Source organism: Pinus tabuliformis, chromosome J (assembly GCF_031772625.1).
Source record: "Pinus tabuliformis cultivar Carrire ecotype Pingquan chromosome J, CPIR1, whole genome shotgun sequence".
Lineage (NCBI taxonomy): Eukaryota > Viridiplantae > Streptophyta > Pinopsida > Pinales > Pinaceae > Pinus > Pinus tabuliformis.
Genome location: NC_142295.1, coordinates 1,037,098,027 through 1,037,117,202, shown reverse-complemented (window position 1 = coordinate 1,037,117,202; position 19,176 = coordinate 1,037,098,027). Strand labels below are relative to the sequence as shown.

The following is a 19,176-nucleotide window of genomic DNA, read 5'->3' as shown; positions in this document are numbered from 1 at the left end:
TGAGGAGTTAGAAGGCATGCCACCTACTGTCGAAAAGGTTTCGAAACATGATATTAGACTATGTCACTTTCTCTTTCATTGCCTTTGACATCAATAACAACCATTTTCAACAAAGATATAATCTCGATCGTCAATCACTTTGAAAATTAGGGTTATGGAGCTCTAACCAGGACTTGGCCTCCAACAGAACTTGGGTCCTTCAATAGAACTTGACCTCAACCTCCAATAGAACTCAGCCTTGGCCTCCAACAAAACTCATCCTCCTCAATAGAAATAGGTCAAGTGCAACTCACCCTGCAGCTAGACCTCAAAAACAGACTGAAAAACTTTCCCCAAAAAGCATGCGAAAGACCTTCCTACAACTTGGGTAGGGCAACAAATACGTCACAAAAAAAGACTTCTCCAAGTCGGCTTCACTTCACTTCTTAATGATTCATGAGGTATGAACCTCAGAACTACTCCTTTTGTTGCCCAAAACAAAACCGAAATGATGCTTGAGTGATGGCAAAAACCCTCCTCATCAACGCCTATTTATAGTACTTTGGACGCTAAATTAGGGCCAACTTGAGCAAAGGCAAGATATTTAAATATATATAAATGAATACATTCAAAAATCATTTCTCCTCAAACATGAGGAGTTAGAAGGCATGCCACCTATTGTCGAAAAGGTCTCGAAACATGATATTTGACTATGTAACTTTCTCTTTCATTTGGACAGCCTTTCACATCAATAACAACCATTTTGAACAAAGATCTAATCTCGTTCGTCAGTCACTTTGAAAATTAGGGTTATGGAGCTCAATGTAAAGTTATAAAAACAAGGCTAAGGAGAGGAAGTACACATATCATACAGCAGCACAAGACATTGAAAGAGGCATCTCAGTGAGGAGTGTGATACTCTAGTGTGTTCGGTCCAAGGAAGAGCAAAAGGGGAGCTTGGTGATCTAGATCAGCCAAGGGGATCAAGGACCAATCTAGAGTCTAACCCGTTGTATCAGATCCAAAGCATTGTAATTTCCTCAATTGGGACATTATCTCAGGATGAGAACCGAAGTAAGTTTTTAAGTTAATAAAAAGTTGTTGATTGGGCAGAACCTGTTTGTGTCATGGTGATTGAGATTGGTTATTTTTGCTTCCGCTAATTAAGTTAATAATCTAGCTATGCTTTCATTCAGTAGATCTATAATTTTCTAGGTTAATGAATTGTCGAGTGCTAGGTTAGCAGGAAAATTTACAGTTAGTGATTTAGACCAAATGCCTTTAGTTTTGGGAGCTTATTATGGAGATCATCCTCTAAACAAGCTTATGTAAGAAACAACACATTGAACAAGAACAGATCCACATCCTTAGCTTGTTATTTTTAACCAAAAGATGATTTCAATGAAATTCCTATAACAACCCTTCTATAAAATATGGACATTATTGTTTGTTTGTAGCAAGTCTTAGAAGACTTGAAACAAAAAGTATATGAGTGAGTTGTAAGCATTTTCTCAACATGATCTAACAGAAAATACTTCAAGTTGAATTGTAAAGAGAGGCTCAACGACAAATAACTCATGAAAATTAGGTCTTCACCAAAAGCTTGTGTAAACACCAAATCTTCCAGCCTGAATCAAGAGATAGATTAAATTACTATTGCACAGAGTGTATATATGAAACAACCAAATTCCTACAAGGTACATTTTCAATAAAAATATCAGAACTAGCAACATGCTTACAACTAGAAAGTTTGAGTCAAGACAAAACTCACCTTCCAACATTCTTGAAATACAATTAACAAACAACATTGACAAGAATTTACATTTTCCATACGCAAGGGCCATGCAAATACAATCAAAGCACTTGTATATACACTTGCAACTTATCCATTAATACAAGTTATTACAGTTTACACAGCAACTATATACAAGGTTTAAACAATCACACTCCTTTCAGTGTATTTTGTCTATTTGTTTTTAAAAATATGCTCAAAGATTATCTCGAACATGTAATGCATTCATTGCATAAACAATAATAGTTTTGAAGTTCAAAACCAATTTTGGATGAAGGCATAGGCTCTAATACTTTTATGGAATTAGCATAATTACTAATCAATGTAAGGAACAACAACATAGGACCATTTTTTTCTTGTTCTCAATGTCTCAAACTAATGCATTTTGGAATCTGGATCATAAATGCAACAAATATTGAAAGAGTGATGGCAATTTCATCATCTTTATATTACATATGGGATTATAGGGAAAATCAGCATTTTGATCACATGTTAAACCTCAGGCATGCCCAAACTAGATGGAAACACATTAAAAAGTAATATAAAAAAGTAAAGCATTCAACAGCTTTAAAAGCTTGATAGAATTTCAAATGCTTAAGGAAATCAACATGGAGATAAAGTGCAATAAAACAAGGGCCTGCAACATCAAAGTACCCACATGCAAAGATAGTTGTGAAGCATATGTTCATATTTTTAAGATGATTCTCTAGCACTATGTGCATAACAAGGAATGTAGATTAAAATCCAAAATAGTTGCTGTGATGATTCTATCATGGACAATGTTTTTGAAAACTTGTCTTTGAACTCTCCAACTAGTAACTACCAGTGTTGTTAAAAGCGCGATTTTGAAAAAAGCGCGATTTTTTACCCTTGCCGATTAAAACCCGCATTTTATAGGTAAAAAGCGGCGGTTTTTTTTATACCGCTTTTTTCGAAAAAAGCGCGTTTTTTTCGAAAAAAAGCGCGATTTTATGGGAAAAAAGCGGTATAGGCGGCGGCAGCGGGTTTATAACTATGATTTTCGATTTTTATTTTGTCATTTCTGACTGTGGGCGCGCGGAGGAGGAGGAGAAGCGTTGAGGACAGGAGCTGAAGGGTTTGGGAGCGAATCCAAGTGCTTGTAGGAGAATTTCAAGAGGAGATCACCAATTTGTCCATAAAAACGGTATGTAGATTAATTTTTTTTTGTTTTCCTTGTTTAAAAACTTTGTTTTTCATTGTTTTTGGTTGGGAAACTTCATATGGGCACCATTTTCCTTTTGTTTTCATTGTTTTTAAAGAATTTTTTGTAATTTTTCATTGATTTGGGATGGGTAACTTGGTATGACTATGGGAACCAATTTTTTATTTTTTTTTCATTTTTTTTAAACATTGTTTATGTTTTTTCATTGTTTTTTGGCATTTGCCATTTGGTTGGGTAACTTGGGTTTGGAACTTTGGATTTTGGAAATTTGTATCTTGTAATTTTGTAAATGCTAAATTGTAATTTGTAATCCTAAATTCCTATTTCCTAATCCTTATTTTTCCATAGGTTTGCAAATTCAAAAATCAAAAACAAACATGCCAAGGAAATTGGATCCTTTCTGGGAATATGGTGAACCTAAAACTCCGAATGATAGACAAAGCTTGTATTGCAAGTTGTGTGGAAAGGAGATACGCGGGGGGGTGTACAGGTTGAAGTATCACCTTGCACAAATCCCTGGACATGATGTGGGGCCCTGTATAAATACAAATCCTGAACTTATCCAAAGAGCCATGAGAGCATTGGGAGAATTAGAGCACGCTAGAGAGGCCAAAGAAGAACTCAAAAGGCAACTAAAAAGGTCAGCTGAAGGAAGTGGGCTAAGTGGCACTGGTTCTACTGCAGCGTCAGTCAATCCGGTAGCTGCATCATCATTTTTTGTTCCTCGAACCACACCTGGTTCACAACCAACTATCGGTTCAATGCTAAAAAGAACTGAAAAAGAACAAGCTGATAGGTTGATGGCAAAATTTCTCCTCTGGAGTGATATTCCTTTCAGCATTGTAAGGAATAATCCATTTTTCCAACCTGTTGTTGATGTTATTGCCAGTATTGGCCCCGGGGTACAAAATCCCTTCTTATCATGATTTCAGAGGCCGGATTCTTCAAGATGAAAAGCGTGACTGCACCCAAAGATTGGAGGATTTTAGGGCATCATGGGCACAAACAGGATGCACTGTTATGTCAGATGGTTGGACTGACCAAAAGGGGAGAACCCTTATAAACTTCTTGGTTAGTTGTCCCAAGGGGACTATGTTTATCAAATCTATTGATGCAACTCATCAAATCAAAGATGCAAGAACTTTATGTGATTTGCTGAATGTGTTTATTTTGGAGGTCGGTGCAGAAAATGTTGTCCAAGTCATAACAGACAATGCTGCAAATTATGTTGCTGCTGGTAGAATGCTTATGGACAGGCATCCTACTTTATTTTGGACACCTTGTGCTGCCCATTGTATTGATTTGATGTTAGAGGACATAGGGAAAATTCCCTTTGTCAAAGATATTGTTGACTCATCAAAAAGCATCACAAAATTTATTTACAATCATACATCTGTGCTTAGCTTGATGAGAAAATGCACCAACAACAAAGAGTTGGTGCACCCCACCATTACACGGTTTGCGACGAGTTTCATATCTCTTCAATCCCTCTTGAATTCTATGTGGGATTTGAAGAGAATGTTTCTTTCAGAGGAGTGGCGTGCTTCGTCAATGAGCCGCAAACCAGAAGGAGAGGCCGTGTGCAGACTAGTTTCATACCAGGAAGACTTCTGGGCGGGAGTGCAGGAGGTGTGCGCCGTTACTGAACCTTTGGTAAAGGTTCTTCGGTTGGTTGATGGTGAGAAGCCCGCAATGGGCTATTTGTATGAAGCCATGGACAGGGCCAAAGAAGCCATTCGGTCCTACTATGATGATAAGGGAGATGATGGGTTTCAGAAACAACTCCTTCTATGGGAAGTGATTGATGAGCGATGGAACAACACACTCCATCGTCCCATTCATGCTGCTGGGCTTTTCCTGAACCCTGCATTTTCTTATGCATGTGGGTTTGATTTTGATGCTGAGATCATGGATGGATTCTTATCCTGTGTCCAGAAGATGGTGCGATCTCCAGAACAACGTATGGAGATCTCTAAACAAATTGAGACATATAAGATGGCAGGTGGCACATTTGGCTTTGAGATGGCTATCATTGATAGGACGATTAAAATGCCAGGTATTTTTTAGTTTGTACTTTGTAACTTTGTTTCAAATTTCATTCTCTTCAAATTCCATTTTTTTCTTATGTTTATTTAAAATTTTATTTGTAATTTTGTCGTAGACGCATGGTGGAAGATGTATGGTGGCAGAGTACCCCTTTTGCAAAAGCTTGTCGTACGCATCCTCAGCCAAACATGCAGCTCCTCAGGATGTGAGCGCAATTGGACTGTATTTGAAAAAATACACAACAAGAAGCACAATAGGTTAACACTTAAACATTTAAAATATTGCAAATTTCCAAATAAATTTTTGAATTCATTAAACAATATTTTTTTATAATATTAATTATTAATTATTATTTCATGAACTTTGTACAGGTTGGAGTCCCATAGACTTAATGACATGGTCTATGTCTACTACAATCTTCGATTGTGGGTGAGGCAACTAGAGAGGACACCTGATATGGATGCCATCTCATTGGATGGGATTGACACCACTGCTGAATGGAGGGTTGAGACCGAGAGGCCTCTCATGGATCCCACTGATGATTAGTTAGTGCAGGATGAGGGGGAGGAGGAGGGGGAGGAGGAGGAGGAGGAGGAGCAGGTGCAGGAGCAGGTGGAGGAGGAGCAGGAGGAGTAGGAGGAGGAGGTGACACCGCCTACCCGGGCTACCACTACCACCAGTAGAGGACGTGGTCTCCGTCTACCTCCTGTAGCTGCTACTTCTACTTCTTCAGCTTCTAGAGCACGTCAGACTCCACTGCCATTTCCACCAGCACAAGCACCAGCATCTACATCTAGAGGGAAAGGGAAAGCAGTGACATTTTCTTGCAAGAGGGGCAGAGGAAATCAATAAGATTAGACTTTCATTTTATTGTATATGACATTATGACATGATGAGATACATTATCATATTTTTTGTTGATATTTTGAGGCTGAGTTGGGACTCAAGTCCTCAGGAGTCAGGACTTACTATTCAGGACATGATTCAATGTTATGTGTGATTTTAGCGCTAGAAATGATATTAAACATCTTATATATTAGTTTTTTAATCATATTTATGTGTCAATGTATTTATTTTATGTTGTAGATGGTTTAGATATTAAAAAAATTGAAAAAAAAATGAATATTTTTGTGCCAAATGCTTTTTTCCCGCTTTTTTCCGCTTTTTTCCCGATTTTTCCGATTTTTTCCGCTTTGTTCCCCACGCCGATTTAATCCCGCTCGCGCTTTTAACAACATTGGTAACTACGTCTCATGAAGACCTCATGTATCTCCCCATTCCTCACCATAAACTATGACAAAATTTTAAGCACATTATAGATCATACTCAAAGTTGAAATAAAATTTAAAGAGTAACCCATGAGGAAGCCTTGCTTTAAAATTATGCTAGTGTCTACTCTTTTGTAATAACAAGCCTAATCCAAGACTCAAGCATAATTTATCCTTGCACATTATTATATAATTATAGTGATTGCTAATGAAGCCTAATTATAGAAATCTCAAAGAATTTTGGAAATTTTCCCATTTTGCAATGGTGTCACCTATGTTGCAGCAAATTTGGGGATGTGGAACACAAAACAAAGGGACAATGGAATAGGTGTCCATTTCGGTCAAAAGGCATAAAATTTGAAGAGTAACCCATAATGAGGACTTGCTTTCACAAAAGTCCTGAACCTGATGGGTGGGAGATTGAGTTCTTTGAAGGGATTGAGCTCAGACTTGTTGGCTGTTTTTTATGAATCTAAAAGGGAAGGTAGCGTTTTGGTGGCCTTCAACACAACTTTCATTGCCCTTATCCCCAAAGTGAATAATCCTTCGACATTTGAGGACTTTCGTGCAATTTCACTTTGCAATTGTATCTATAAGGTTATCTCCAAAGTTACTGCCAATAGATTAAAGCCTATTTGTCAAACTCTATTTCAAATGAACAATTTGGCTTCCTTGATGAGAGACAGATCCATGAAGCCATTGGAGTGGTACAAGAGGGGCTCCGTAGAATAAAAACTCTCAGATTAAAAGGAGTCGTCATCGAACTTGACCTTTTTAAGGCCTACAATTGTGTAAGTTTGATATACATCAGACTTGTCCTAACTCAATTGGATTTCGGGATTGATTTTGTAAATTGGGTGATGGGTTGCATTCAATCGGTCTCTTTTGTTGGTCTAATCAACGGGTTTGCCTCTCTTTTTTTTCCATGCCCAAAGAGGGTTGAGACGAGGATGCCCCCTATCTCCTTTACTGTTTTTGTTGGCCGTGGAGGGTCTAAGTCATCTAGTGGCAAATGCTAAGCATAGAGGCAAATTTCAAGGAGCTCTAGCAATTACTCATTTACTTTTTATTGATGATATTCTAATTTTTTGTAATGGTGCTTGTAGTGATGTGGCTAAGATATCTTAAATTATTGATCTGTTTGGAAAAGATACATGCATGGTGGTTAATGATAGAAAATTGTTAAAATGTGCAACTAGGGCCAAATTCAACTTTGGACAACTCATTTGAAGACAATGATTATTGAATTAAATTCCTCTTTCTGAGAGGACCAAAATCGACCTAAGTATCACTGAATTTGGACAAAGGAGAAATATGTTTTTGAAGTGAAGCCCACACATGTGCAATTTGTCAAGGTCGGCTTGGGGTCAAGTTGGACAAATTGACCCTCCTCCATCTCATATAAATAGAAGAGACTTCCAACCTCATTTGGTACATTCACAACACATCATTCTTCTCTCTCCTCATCTGATTAAGTTGTACAAATCACAGGCAGTTTTGTTTCATCTAACACATGCGAGTTTTTAGAGGACAGCTTGATTGGGCGTTCACTTTTTGTTTCAGCCTGATTTGACTAGTGTTGACCAAGCCTTGCTTGACCTCATTTGATTGCAAATTTTGTGGGAGAATATTTGTTTGAGCAGGCCGCATATTCTGGCACAGGTACCCATATTTTCTAGGAAGGTTGACATGTGTTGACCGCAGGCTTGTTTGACCGTATGGTTGATTTTTGTTTGACCAAGACTGACCGCTCCAAAGTTGATTGTTTTTGCTATTGTTTGACTATCAAGAGAGGCTGAGTTCCTCTCTCCTTTGACTGAGTTGTTTTGGAAGAGTTTGACCAGACTTTGACTGTTGTTGACTTTCTAGTTAGGGCAGAATTTCACTGTTGTTGACTGAGGGCAGAATTGCAGATTTGACTAGGTTGTTTTGGACAGTGGTATTGGATCATCAAATTGGCAAGTCAATTTTGACTTTGACTTTGTATTATTGTACTCTCTCTCTGCTGAACATTTGATATTTATAATAAGAAGAATTGATCAAGGGTTTTCCCCATCTTGGGGTTTTTCCCTGGCTTGAGCCAAATTCTTGTGTTCTCTTGTCTTGGCTTTTCTTCTGCAATTTATTGTTTATGTTCTATCTACATTTAAGGTCAATGTGAATTAACGATTTATGTGATTGCTATTGGAAATTAAGTGGACATTATCATTGGGCTAATGAAGGACATTGAAGTAATTGTTGCCAGCATAGAACATACCATTGTTATCTAAAATTAACATGAAATCAGAGCTCAGGTGAGGACAAGCCCCAACAAGAGAGAAAAGCAATCACTAAGATATACGTTGGACAAAATTTATTGGACAAGTCTCCATGGCCTTTACATCTTACTTCAAGACTGAGGACAAGCTCAATGACAAATTTGGCTATCATGCATGGAAGATGACTTTGGACCTGACTTTGGAAGAGCATGAAGTATTGGACTATGTGCAAGGAAAAGTGGTGGAGCCTCCTTCAAATGCATTTGTTGCTACGAAAAAGAAGTACATAAAAGGTAAGGTCAAAGTGAACAAAATTATAATTGAATCCGTTCAAAAGCATTTGGTTGCCTATATTTCCGATTTGGGAACTTCTAAGGAAACGTATGATAAGTTGGTTGGGATAATCAAAGTGAACAATGCAAGTCAAGTTCTCTTTCTTAAAAACAAGTTAAAGGATATCAAGATGGATAAAGGGGAGTCTATCCAATCCTACTTCATGAGAATAACTCAAATCAAGAATGACCTGCTATCTATTGGAGAAGTTATTGTTGACAGGGAACTCACTCATTGCTCTTGGAGGTCTTTCAAGACCATGGGATATATTTACCACCACCATTCTCAACAATGACAGGATACCTGGTTTTGATGAGTTATTGGCTAGATGCACTCAAGAGGAAACAAGGATGATGGAGAGAGATAAATCCAACAATGGAAATGAACCTACTGCTTTCTCTGCACATGCTAAGAGGAAGAATGATGTTGGTCCAAGGAGACAGGGTCAAGGATCTAAGAAGGGATTCAAAGGAAGAGGCAAAGGAAGATGCTACAATTGCAACAGGTTCAGCCACTATGCTAGAGAGTGTCCTCACAAGAAAAATCCTCCAAGGGATGACAATAAAAACAACAATTTCAAAAGCAATGGCAATCAAAGGAACAACATGGATAACAACAAAGGAAAGAGGAATGCTCCCGCTGCTCGAGAAGGAAATAGTCAACCTCCCAAGAGGACAAGAAATGCCAAGTATGATGAAAGTAATGTTGTAGAAAAACAAGATGAGTTCTATCTTATTTCTGCTCTATCTACTGCCTCTCCTCCGGATACTTTGGATCATTGGTTAATTGATAGTGGAGCCTCAAGGCACTTCACTGGATACAAGGAGGCCCTCTCAAATTTAGTTGAGAAGAAAACTAATCTAAAGATCATACTTGGAGATAATGCCACCTACCCCGTGAAAGGGATAGGAACTATCACTCTTCACTTGAATTATGGTCAAACCATACATCTACAGGAAGTGTTGTATGTGTCTGATTTGAAGAAGAACCTGGTGTCTATTTCTACGATGGAAGACAAAGGCTTCAAGGTAGCATTCATTGATGGAAAGGTACGTATTTGGCATAGAAACCCTAAAGATGCTTTTACTCTTGGATTTAGGGTTGATGGTCTCTATCAAGTTGGTGGAAGTCCTTTGGGAGCTTTGGCAAGTGATACTTCTCTTCAATGTGAGCTATGGCACCGAAGATTTGCCCACTTACATTACAAAGCCTTACCTGGGGTAAGGAAGATGGTCACAGGGATGCCCGAGTTTAACATGAACCATGAAGGAGTTTGTCAGGGATGTGCAACTGGGAAACATACAAAGGGACCATTCCCTTCTAGTGAAAGCAAGACAACTAATATTCTTCAATTGATCCATTCTGACCTATCTGGTATCTTGCCCGTAACTTCATTAGGAGGATACTCATATTATGCATTTTTTGTGGATGACTTCTCACGCAAAAATGGATTTATTTTTTGAAGAAGGATGAAGTGTTCAAGTGGTTTCGTCCTTTCAAGGCATTGGTAGAGAACCAAATAGGGAAGAAGATCAAGACGTTGAGGACTGACAATAGAATCGAATATGAATCCAATGAATTCAATGACTTTTGCAGAGTGGTTGACATTAAGAATGAGACAATTGTTCCATACACTCCAGAGCAAAATGGTGTTACTGAAAGAAAGAATCGAACAATCATGGAAGCCACCTATGCCATGATCTATGATCAAGGTCTACCGAAATTCTTGTGGGGAGAAGCTGCCAACACTACTATATATGTTCAAAATAGAAGCCCTCATCAAGCTTTGGATTTCAAGACACCCGAAGAAGTTTTCATTTGTAAGAAACCTAATGTTTCTCATTTTATAATCTTTGGTTGTCTTGCGTATTTTCATGTGCCTAAAGAAAAAAGAAATAAGTTGGAAGCTTCTGGGAAGAAAGGTATATTCGTTGGATACAATGAAAATTCAAAGGCATATAGAATTTATGTGCCTAGTCAAAGAGATGTGGAAGTAGGCAGAGATGTTACCTTTGATGAAGACATTGCCCTCAAGAAAGTCAAAGATCTCCCCATCTCAAGGAAGGACGATGATGATGCTACCGAAAAACAAGAACCTTCAATGAATGAGCGTATGCCTAATGTTGACGGCCCAGACCCCGATGGTTCCTCTTGGTCCACCTCCTGGTGATCCCTCTACCTCAAGGAAAAGACCACTATGGCTCAAGGGTACACTTCAAGGTGTTGAAAAGCATACCGCTCCAAGAGGGAAATTTCGCGAAAGTAAGAAGTCGAACAGGTATCAAGGGTACTTGGTTGTCATGAGTACTATTATTCAAGTTGAACCTTGCACGTCCAAAGAAGCCGTAAAGCACCAAGAATGGAAAGATGTGATGAATGAGAAATACAAATCAATCATGAAAAATGATGTCTGGGAAGTGGTGCCTAGACCTAAGGACAAGTCTGTGGTCACTTCTAAATGGATCTACAAGATAAAACATGGAGCTGACGGAAGTGTTGAAAAGTATAAGGCAAGGTTCGTAGCTCGTGGCTTCTCTCAAAAGGAAGTGGACTATGACGAAATATTTGCACTAGTTGCTCGATATACCACTATCTGATCTATAATTGCTCTCGCTGCAAATCATGGGTGGAGCCTACATCAGATAGACATCAAGACTGCCTTCTTACATGGCTCACTTAAGGAGGAAGTCTATTTGGAACAACCGCAGGGGTTTGAAGTACAAGATCAAAGGTCTCATGTATGCAGGTTGAAGAAAGCCCTTTATGGGTTAAAGCAAGCCCTTGGGGCTTGGCATGAGAGGATTGATAGCTATCTTATGAAGTTGGGATCTACAAGGAGCTATTTTGATCCAAACCTATACTTCAAGGTTGAAAAGGGCATGCCACTTATTTTGGTCCTTTATGTTGGTGATCTATTTCTGACTGGTGTAGACCCTCTCATTTATCAATGCAAGAGGGAGTTGACTTCTGAATTTGAGATGAAAGACCTACGACTGATGCATTATTTCCTAGGCTTGGAGGTCTCGCAAAAGCGAGGCGAGATTTTCCTTTCTCAAGTAAAATACATTGTGAAGTTGTTAGATAGATGTGGGATGGTGGAATGTTGTGTCTACTCCGACGAAACTCAACTTCAAGAAGCTGTGTGGAAGTGTTGTTGGTCCCGAATTGACAAATCCTTCTGAATACAGACAACTTGTGGGGTCCCTGACGTTCTTGGTAAACTCCCAACCAGACATTTGCTTTGTTCTAAATAGTTTGAGTCAATTTATGGTTGAGCCTCATCACATACATTGGGTTGTTGCTAAGAATCTCTTAAGATATCTCTGTGGCACTATCAACTATGGACTGAGATACACTACCGGGAATTTGAGGCTACATGGATATTCTGATGCTGACTGGGTTGGCAGTGTGGTGGATAGAAAGAGTACGTCAAGATGTTGCTTCTCTTTGGGATCTGCTTCAATTTCTTGGATTAGTAGGAAGCAAGAATCGGTTGCTCTAAGCACCGAGAAGGCCGAATATATTGCAGCTAGTAAGGCCTGTTGTGAAGCTATTGGTTGAGGAAGCTCTTCAGTGAGCTATTTGAGCATGTGTTTGATACCACTGTTATCTATTGCGACAACCAAAATGGGATTTGCCTTTATCCCGTGTTCCACGACCACTCCAATCATATTGATATCAACTACCACTTTATTCGAGATATGGTACAACGAAGAGCAATAAGGCTCCAACACATCAGGACTGACAAACAGGTTGCCAACATCCTCACGAAGCCCCTAGGGAAGGTCAAGTTCTTAGCCTTCCAAGAGAGACTTGGAGTCGTGGAAGGACCCTCCCATGAGGGTCCCACTTGAGTTGGACATTGAGCTCTGGGAGCTCCTAGGGGCCTAGGGTACTTCTTAGAGCTATGTGTGACCACAAGGTGAGTGGTTCGCCTTCCCCTATAAGTACATTGCGTACGAGATGAGAGGTTCACCTTCCCCTATAAGTACATTGCGTACAGGATGAGAGGTTCACCTTGCCCTGTGATACCTCGTGATGATATATGTAAGCATAGGGTGAGTAGTTCACCTTCCCTTATGGCTGGTGATATATGTAAGCATAGAGTGAGTGGTTCACCTTCCCCTATGGCTGATGATATATTCATAATATGAGTGGTTCACCTTCTCCTCAGGATGCCCAAGCATACATCCTACCCTTGCAGTTTGGGACTCTTGGGAAGTACCTCTCATTTGGCCAATGAGTTGGGAAAAGAGGATAGGGACCATAGCACTATAGATGGACGCATTGTGTACTGTCGTACTCCCTATGTCTAAGATGTATGATGTTCAACAACTTGATCGCTCAGGATCAAGTTTGAATGGGGTTCTACCCCTAGTTATGTTGTTAAGTTATGGTATGTTCTATGCTTATAACAGTTTACTTCTTCTTCTTATTATATTCCACCGATTAGCAATCACATGTACATAAAGTAAAGTGCAGATAGAACATTAAACGATTGACAGAAAACAAGCCAAGACAAGAGACACAAGATGTGGCGGCTAGCCAGGGACAAACCCCACAATGTGTGGGGAAACCCTTTGATCAAATCTTCTTTTATCTTCAATAATTCAGCAGAGAGAAATAGTACAATAAATCTGATTCATATCAGCAGTAGCAAACCCTAGATCAGTAGCATCAGCATTAGCGGCTTCATTATCAAACTAGGGCAAACCATATCTCACAAACCGACAGTCAGATTGACTTCATTCCACCACCAAAAGTTTCGGCTTCCAGAGGAGGTTCAGATGAACCTACAGCGTAGTTCAGATGAGGAGATCTTCTAGGCCACGCAAGTCAATCTTTGCTTCTGCAGTTGCAGCTTCAGTTTCAGCAGTTTCCGGCTTCAAACTAGGGCAGTCGATATCTTGCAAACCGTTCGTCAGATTGACTTCATTCCACCACTAAAAGTTGCGGCTTTCAAAGGAGGTTCAGATGAACCTACAGCGCAGTTCCAAAGAGGAGATCTTCTAGGCCACACAAGTCAATCTTTACTTCTGCAGTTGCAGCTTCAAATTCAACAGCTTCCGGCTTCACATGTGTGAGAGAGAGAGACCCATTTTAGCGCAGTAGAGAAGAGATTCATATCTGCGCAGTAGAGAGAGAGAGATGTGATGAGATGAGTGAGTCTAAATGAGGAAAAGCCCTCTTATATTTATACACAACGTTGGTGGGTGAATAGATGCGACTGTTGGGCTTCTGAGCCTACATGAGTTGTAGGTCGGCTTGATAATAATTCCATAATCAAAATAAATTCATATCTCCATGAATACTTATCGAAATTGGATGATCTTTATATCAATCCTACACCTCTCGACGAGAGGAATCTAATAAAAATATTATCAGCCATGAATAAGATGACCCACATGAAGTTTTGCCCTGGTTGCCAATTTTAACACTCCCTCTCAACCATGGAGAACTTCATCTGCAATCTGTCTATCGGTCGTTACTATTCATCCATCAAATGCACTGCCCTGTACAACCTAACCCTTGCCCTGCTCTGCTCTATTCTGCCTGTTCTGCTTTGTCTTGTTCTGCCTGCACTGATCTGTACTGTTTTGCTCTGTTCTGCTCTGCTCTTGCAATGTTCTCTTCTGCTCTACTTTTGTCCGAATTATAAAGAAGAAGAAATGATCGAGGATGTATCATACTGACTCAAAGTCAGTCTCAGAGTATGTACCACTGGTCCCAGACCAGTCTCAACCAACCCAAAGTCAGCGTCATAGTGAGTACAACTCCAATGGTCCCAGACCAATATCATCCTCCACTGACTCAAAGTCAGTCTCAGAGTATGTACCATTGATCCCAGACCAGTCTCAACCGACCCGAAGTCAGCGTCATAGTATGGTACAACTCCTACCACTGGTCCCAGACCAGTATCATTGATCCCAGATCAATGGAGGTCATCCTAGCGTAGGGAGTACGGTAGATACAACGATGCGTCCATCGGTACTACTATGGTCCCTAACTTCATTTCCCTGCTCATTGATCAGATGAGAGGTACTTCCCATGAGTCCCAGACTGCATGGGTAGGATGCCTCGACAGGAGAACTAATCAATCCTGTCCTCACAGGAGAACACATCAATCCTGCTACAATTGCCATGGAGAACACATCAATCCAGGCCTCACAGGAGAACACATCAATCCTGCTACAATTGCCATGGAGAACACATCAATCCAGGCTGCCATGGAGAACACATCAATCCAGGCTGCCATGGAGAACACATCAATCCAGGCCTCACAGGAGAACTAATCATCCTGCTACACAGGAGAGCGAATCATCCTGTTCCACAAGAGAGCGAATCATCTTGTCCCACAAGAGAGCGAATCATCTTGTCCCACAAGAGAGCGAATCATCTTGTTCCAGTGTGCACCACCAGGGGAGGGTGAGTCACCCTGTGGTCATATGTTGCTCCAGTAGGAACCGCAAGCCCTCAGAGCTCCCAGAGCTCAATGTATGCAACATGCAGGACCCTTGTACAAGGGTTTCTTGCCGACTCCAAGTCGTTTGGGAAAATCACAGATTAGATCTTTCCTCGGGGCTTTGACAAGGTGTATCAACCTATACATCATCTTAATGTGATGGAGCTTCCTTGCTCATCGACTTACCATATCCCAGATGATGTCTATCTGCTGGAACAATTGACGAATACAGGATTCCTCAATAATCGAATCCCACCTCTGGTTGTTACAGAGAATCACAGTGGTATCCAATGTAAATCCAAACAGCTCACTGAAGAGCTTTTGCAACCAGACTGCCTCACACGAGAGGTTATGCTAGCAACAATATATCCTGCTTCAGCGGTGCTCAAAGCCACCGACTTCTGCTTCCTGCTCATCCAGGATATCGAAGCAAATTCCAAGGTGAAACAATACCCAGAAGTGCTCTTACGGTCCACCACACTGCCTGTCCAATCAACATCAGTATATCCAAGTAGTCTCACATCTCCGGCAGTGTATCTTAATCCATGAGAGATTGTGTCCTGAAGACATCTCAGAAGATTCTTGGCATCAATCCAGTGAGGCTCAACCAAATATGAGCTCACAATGCTAACTGCAAAACATATGTTCGGACGGAGGTTCACCAAGAACATCAATGCGAATGAGTTTTTGAAACTCAGAGGCATTTCCCAAGTCTGGTCCGACATCACTACCATATAACTTCTAAAAGTTAAGATCCTTGAGGTAGTCACATGCTTGCAGTCCATCATACCGAATCTTTCCAATATATTTACCACATATTTTCCTTGAGATAGGAAAATTTCCCTTGGCTTCTACCACACTTCAAGTCCTTGGTCCTTCATTTCAAATTCAGAAGCCATCTCCTTCTTACATTTGTGAATGAGAGGGTTTGCACCTGTTAGAAAGAGATCATCCACATACAACACCAGTATGAGAGGCTTGTCATCTTCAACCTTAAAGTAAAGGTTAGGATCATCTTCACTCCTAGTGAATCCCATCTTCATCAAGTAGCTATCGATCCTCTCATACCATGCTCGGGGTGGTTGCTTTAGCCCATAGAGAGCCTTCTTCAACCTGCATACATGAGATTTTCAATCATAAATCTCAAATCCTTCAGGTTGCTCCACATAGACCTCTTCTTTGATAGAACCATGCAAGAACGGGATTAGAGATTTATGATTATTTCAGGAGAGTGGGAGAAGGCCCCCATGTCCTCTAGGACATCCCATTTCAAAGGGGGCTTCCGTATACGGTCCCCCAATCTTCCGCAATGGGAAATGGCAGTCGATTCATTCCCCAAGGCTGCGAATGAGTTCTCCTACAAAAATGGTTGTCACTGTGTGACTTAATTGAAATCTCAATTGTGATGAGTAATGCCAATAGGGGTAAGAATTATAGTATTTAGATTAACCTATCTTTCTATTTGCAGCCACGGTTACAAGCTAGAGGTAAGACCATGGTGTAAGGAAGGCAAATATCACTTCAGCAAAAAGGTCTTAGTCCATAATGAACTTTGACTGATAGATGCAAGACAGTTTCTAGCCACATCCTTGGATAAAGGTAAACACAAGGAGTTGTATCTATTGATTCCTCCTTCCTAAGGCTCCTATAGTCAATCAAATAGATTTTATGTTTGTTTTCTCTCAACTCATCATGTTGTAGACGTGCAGCTTATGGCTGAATTTGGCATTTTAATTGTTATGAGGTCTAAAGATAGCCTGCTTCATTGTTCAGTATAGGTATCCTATAGGGGTCATTATAAATGTTTGTCATCGATAATTTCTGTTGGTTAACAGATTTCATGTTAATATAAAGTTTAGGTCAATCAGTTGTACTTTTCTGTTGGTTACTGGAGTTTGATGTAAAGTCTGTTAGTCCAACATGTAAGGAGTCAAGACAAATAAGCTAAAGTGGGATCATTAGCTATAAATATGATCTTACGCATTAGAGTGAGGTATTTTGGGGAATTTGTTATTGCAGGTGAGCTATTCTTTGCCAAGTAAAGCATCCATAATGCCCTTGAATTTGGGAAAGAGTTGGTGCCCACACCTTCTCAGGAAAGTTCTCTTATTTGTGTTGTAGCTTTTGGAATATTCCAGTGCTGTTGCTACTTCTGGACTTTTGGTATTATGTTAGAACTCTAGAATCTGCTTACAGAATTAATGCTGAATATTGCTGGAAAATATGTATACATTTGGGTCCAATTTGATCTGCTCTATATTAACTTTTGGTGGGCGCAACCCAGCCCAAAAAAAGAAAGCAGCACATAAACCAGATAAAACTTATTTTCCATTAATAGGCAGTAAGTACAAGCCATTGACACACTTTGAAGAGTAACAATCGCGTCACTTTCAGTGATCTAAGCATCAGGATTTTTCAAATTAATAATTTTTTTAAGTAGCAGCAAACACTATATTTTGAGGATTTAACGGTAAGAACATTCGAGGAAAAAAAGCAATTGTACCTTATACCTTCTGCTTAACGTCAGCATACTTCAGCTTCTCAACGTAGATCCGATCCCCACCAGAGACTTTGAATTGATGGGAGCCAACCTGACCGAAAAACAAACATATCAGCCATTGCACGATCCTAAGTCTTGTTTTCCTAGTAACAAATGAATAGCCCTAAGACTTCTTTTGAAGAAACCCCTGCATAACAAGAGTTTTTTTAAGAAACCCTCGGATAACCGTAAGCTTCACTTTTTTAAACGACATATTTTACTTTCAAAACTTATGGAAGTGAATAACAGACCTGAACAACAGCAAAAATGGGGTCTTGTCGCATGAGTTTGCCATCCGAGCGCTTTGCTGAGCCGATGACCCTGTAACCGATCTCATCGGCTTCCTTGACCTCTTCCGGAGTAAGTGGTCGCCTGTAAACCCTCCTGGTTGCATCAGATTCATTTATTTCTGCTCTTAAGACGTCTTTTCCAGCATCCTGCTTAATATCCAAAACCTTCTTGTCGTACTCCTGCTGAGGCTTTGAAGCTGAGTGGTCCTCCTGATCGGGTTTTGATTCCGTTGTCTTCACCGTACTGAAAAATCGAGAGCGAGAGATATTCGCAGCTGCGCTAGATAAACTATGTGGTTTCAGGGAGTCAGCCGTGCATTTCTCAGCACAAGAAGTGCTACATCGATGTGGGAAAGTTTCCGAGTGTATTATTCGAGTGCCAAAAATCGAACCTGGGACGGAGTTAAAGGTTTGTCGGAGATAATTGCAGGGGACGACAGCAGGGCGCGGATTTGAATAGCTGAGCCGTGCCATTGTACGAAATATAGTTCTCGCTGCCATTGTGGGAACCCCCGATTCTCTGTGTTTTCAAAAAACTAAGACTACAACGCCAAACCATTAGCAAGATGGCAGGGTTTAATGGGTTTTCCAGGGTTTTAGCGACATATTTTCACAATGTAAATGTATCATCAGTACGACATAAAAATAGAAGTATTTCCTATGTTATTTTAACAATTTTCAACTTGTATTTGCTAGGAGTGGGATCAATTTTTTAAGAGGTAAAAAGGAGGTTTTATAAAATGGATTTTTGTTAGAGATAAAAACAAATTATTTTTTAAATGTTTATTTTTATTTTTTATTATTTTATTATTTTTCATTTTTTATTTTGTTTTAGTTAATCTAGTTATTATTTATTTTATATTTTATATTTTTAAGACCATTTTGTTATAGGCTATTTTATCATATCCAATTAGTGAGATCAATCAACATTATATTCCCTCTTGTCACCATTTTGCACAAAGCTTTAAGCATGTACATTTCATTTCCCATAATTTAGCGTTAAATTGTTTCATCTGAGCCAGTTT

The 19,176-nt window shown here is 39.8% G+C and overlaps 1 protein-coding gene across 1 annotated transcript in view; it reads right to left on the bottom strand.

The window, feature by feature from the left end:
* LOC149230413 (large ribosomal subunit protein bL21m-like) overlaps nt 1-18,807 on the bottom strand; it is a 53,918-nt gene extending 35,111 nt beyond the window's left edge. The window contains exons 1-2 of the mRNA XM_089378961.1: nt 18,113-18,807; nt 17,833-17,913 (exon numbers count right to left, since the gene is read on the bottom strand). Coding sequence (XP_089235087.1) covers nt 17,833-17,913; nt 18,113-18,652 — 621 coding nt within the window. The 5' untranslated portion in view covers nt 18,653-18,807. The remainder of the gene's footprint in view (nt 1-17,832; nt 17,914-18,112) is intronic.
* Nucleotides 18,808-19,176: the final 369 nt, after the last annotated feature.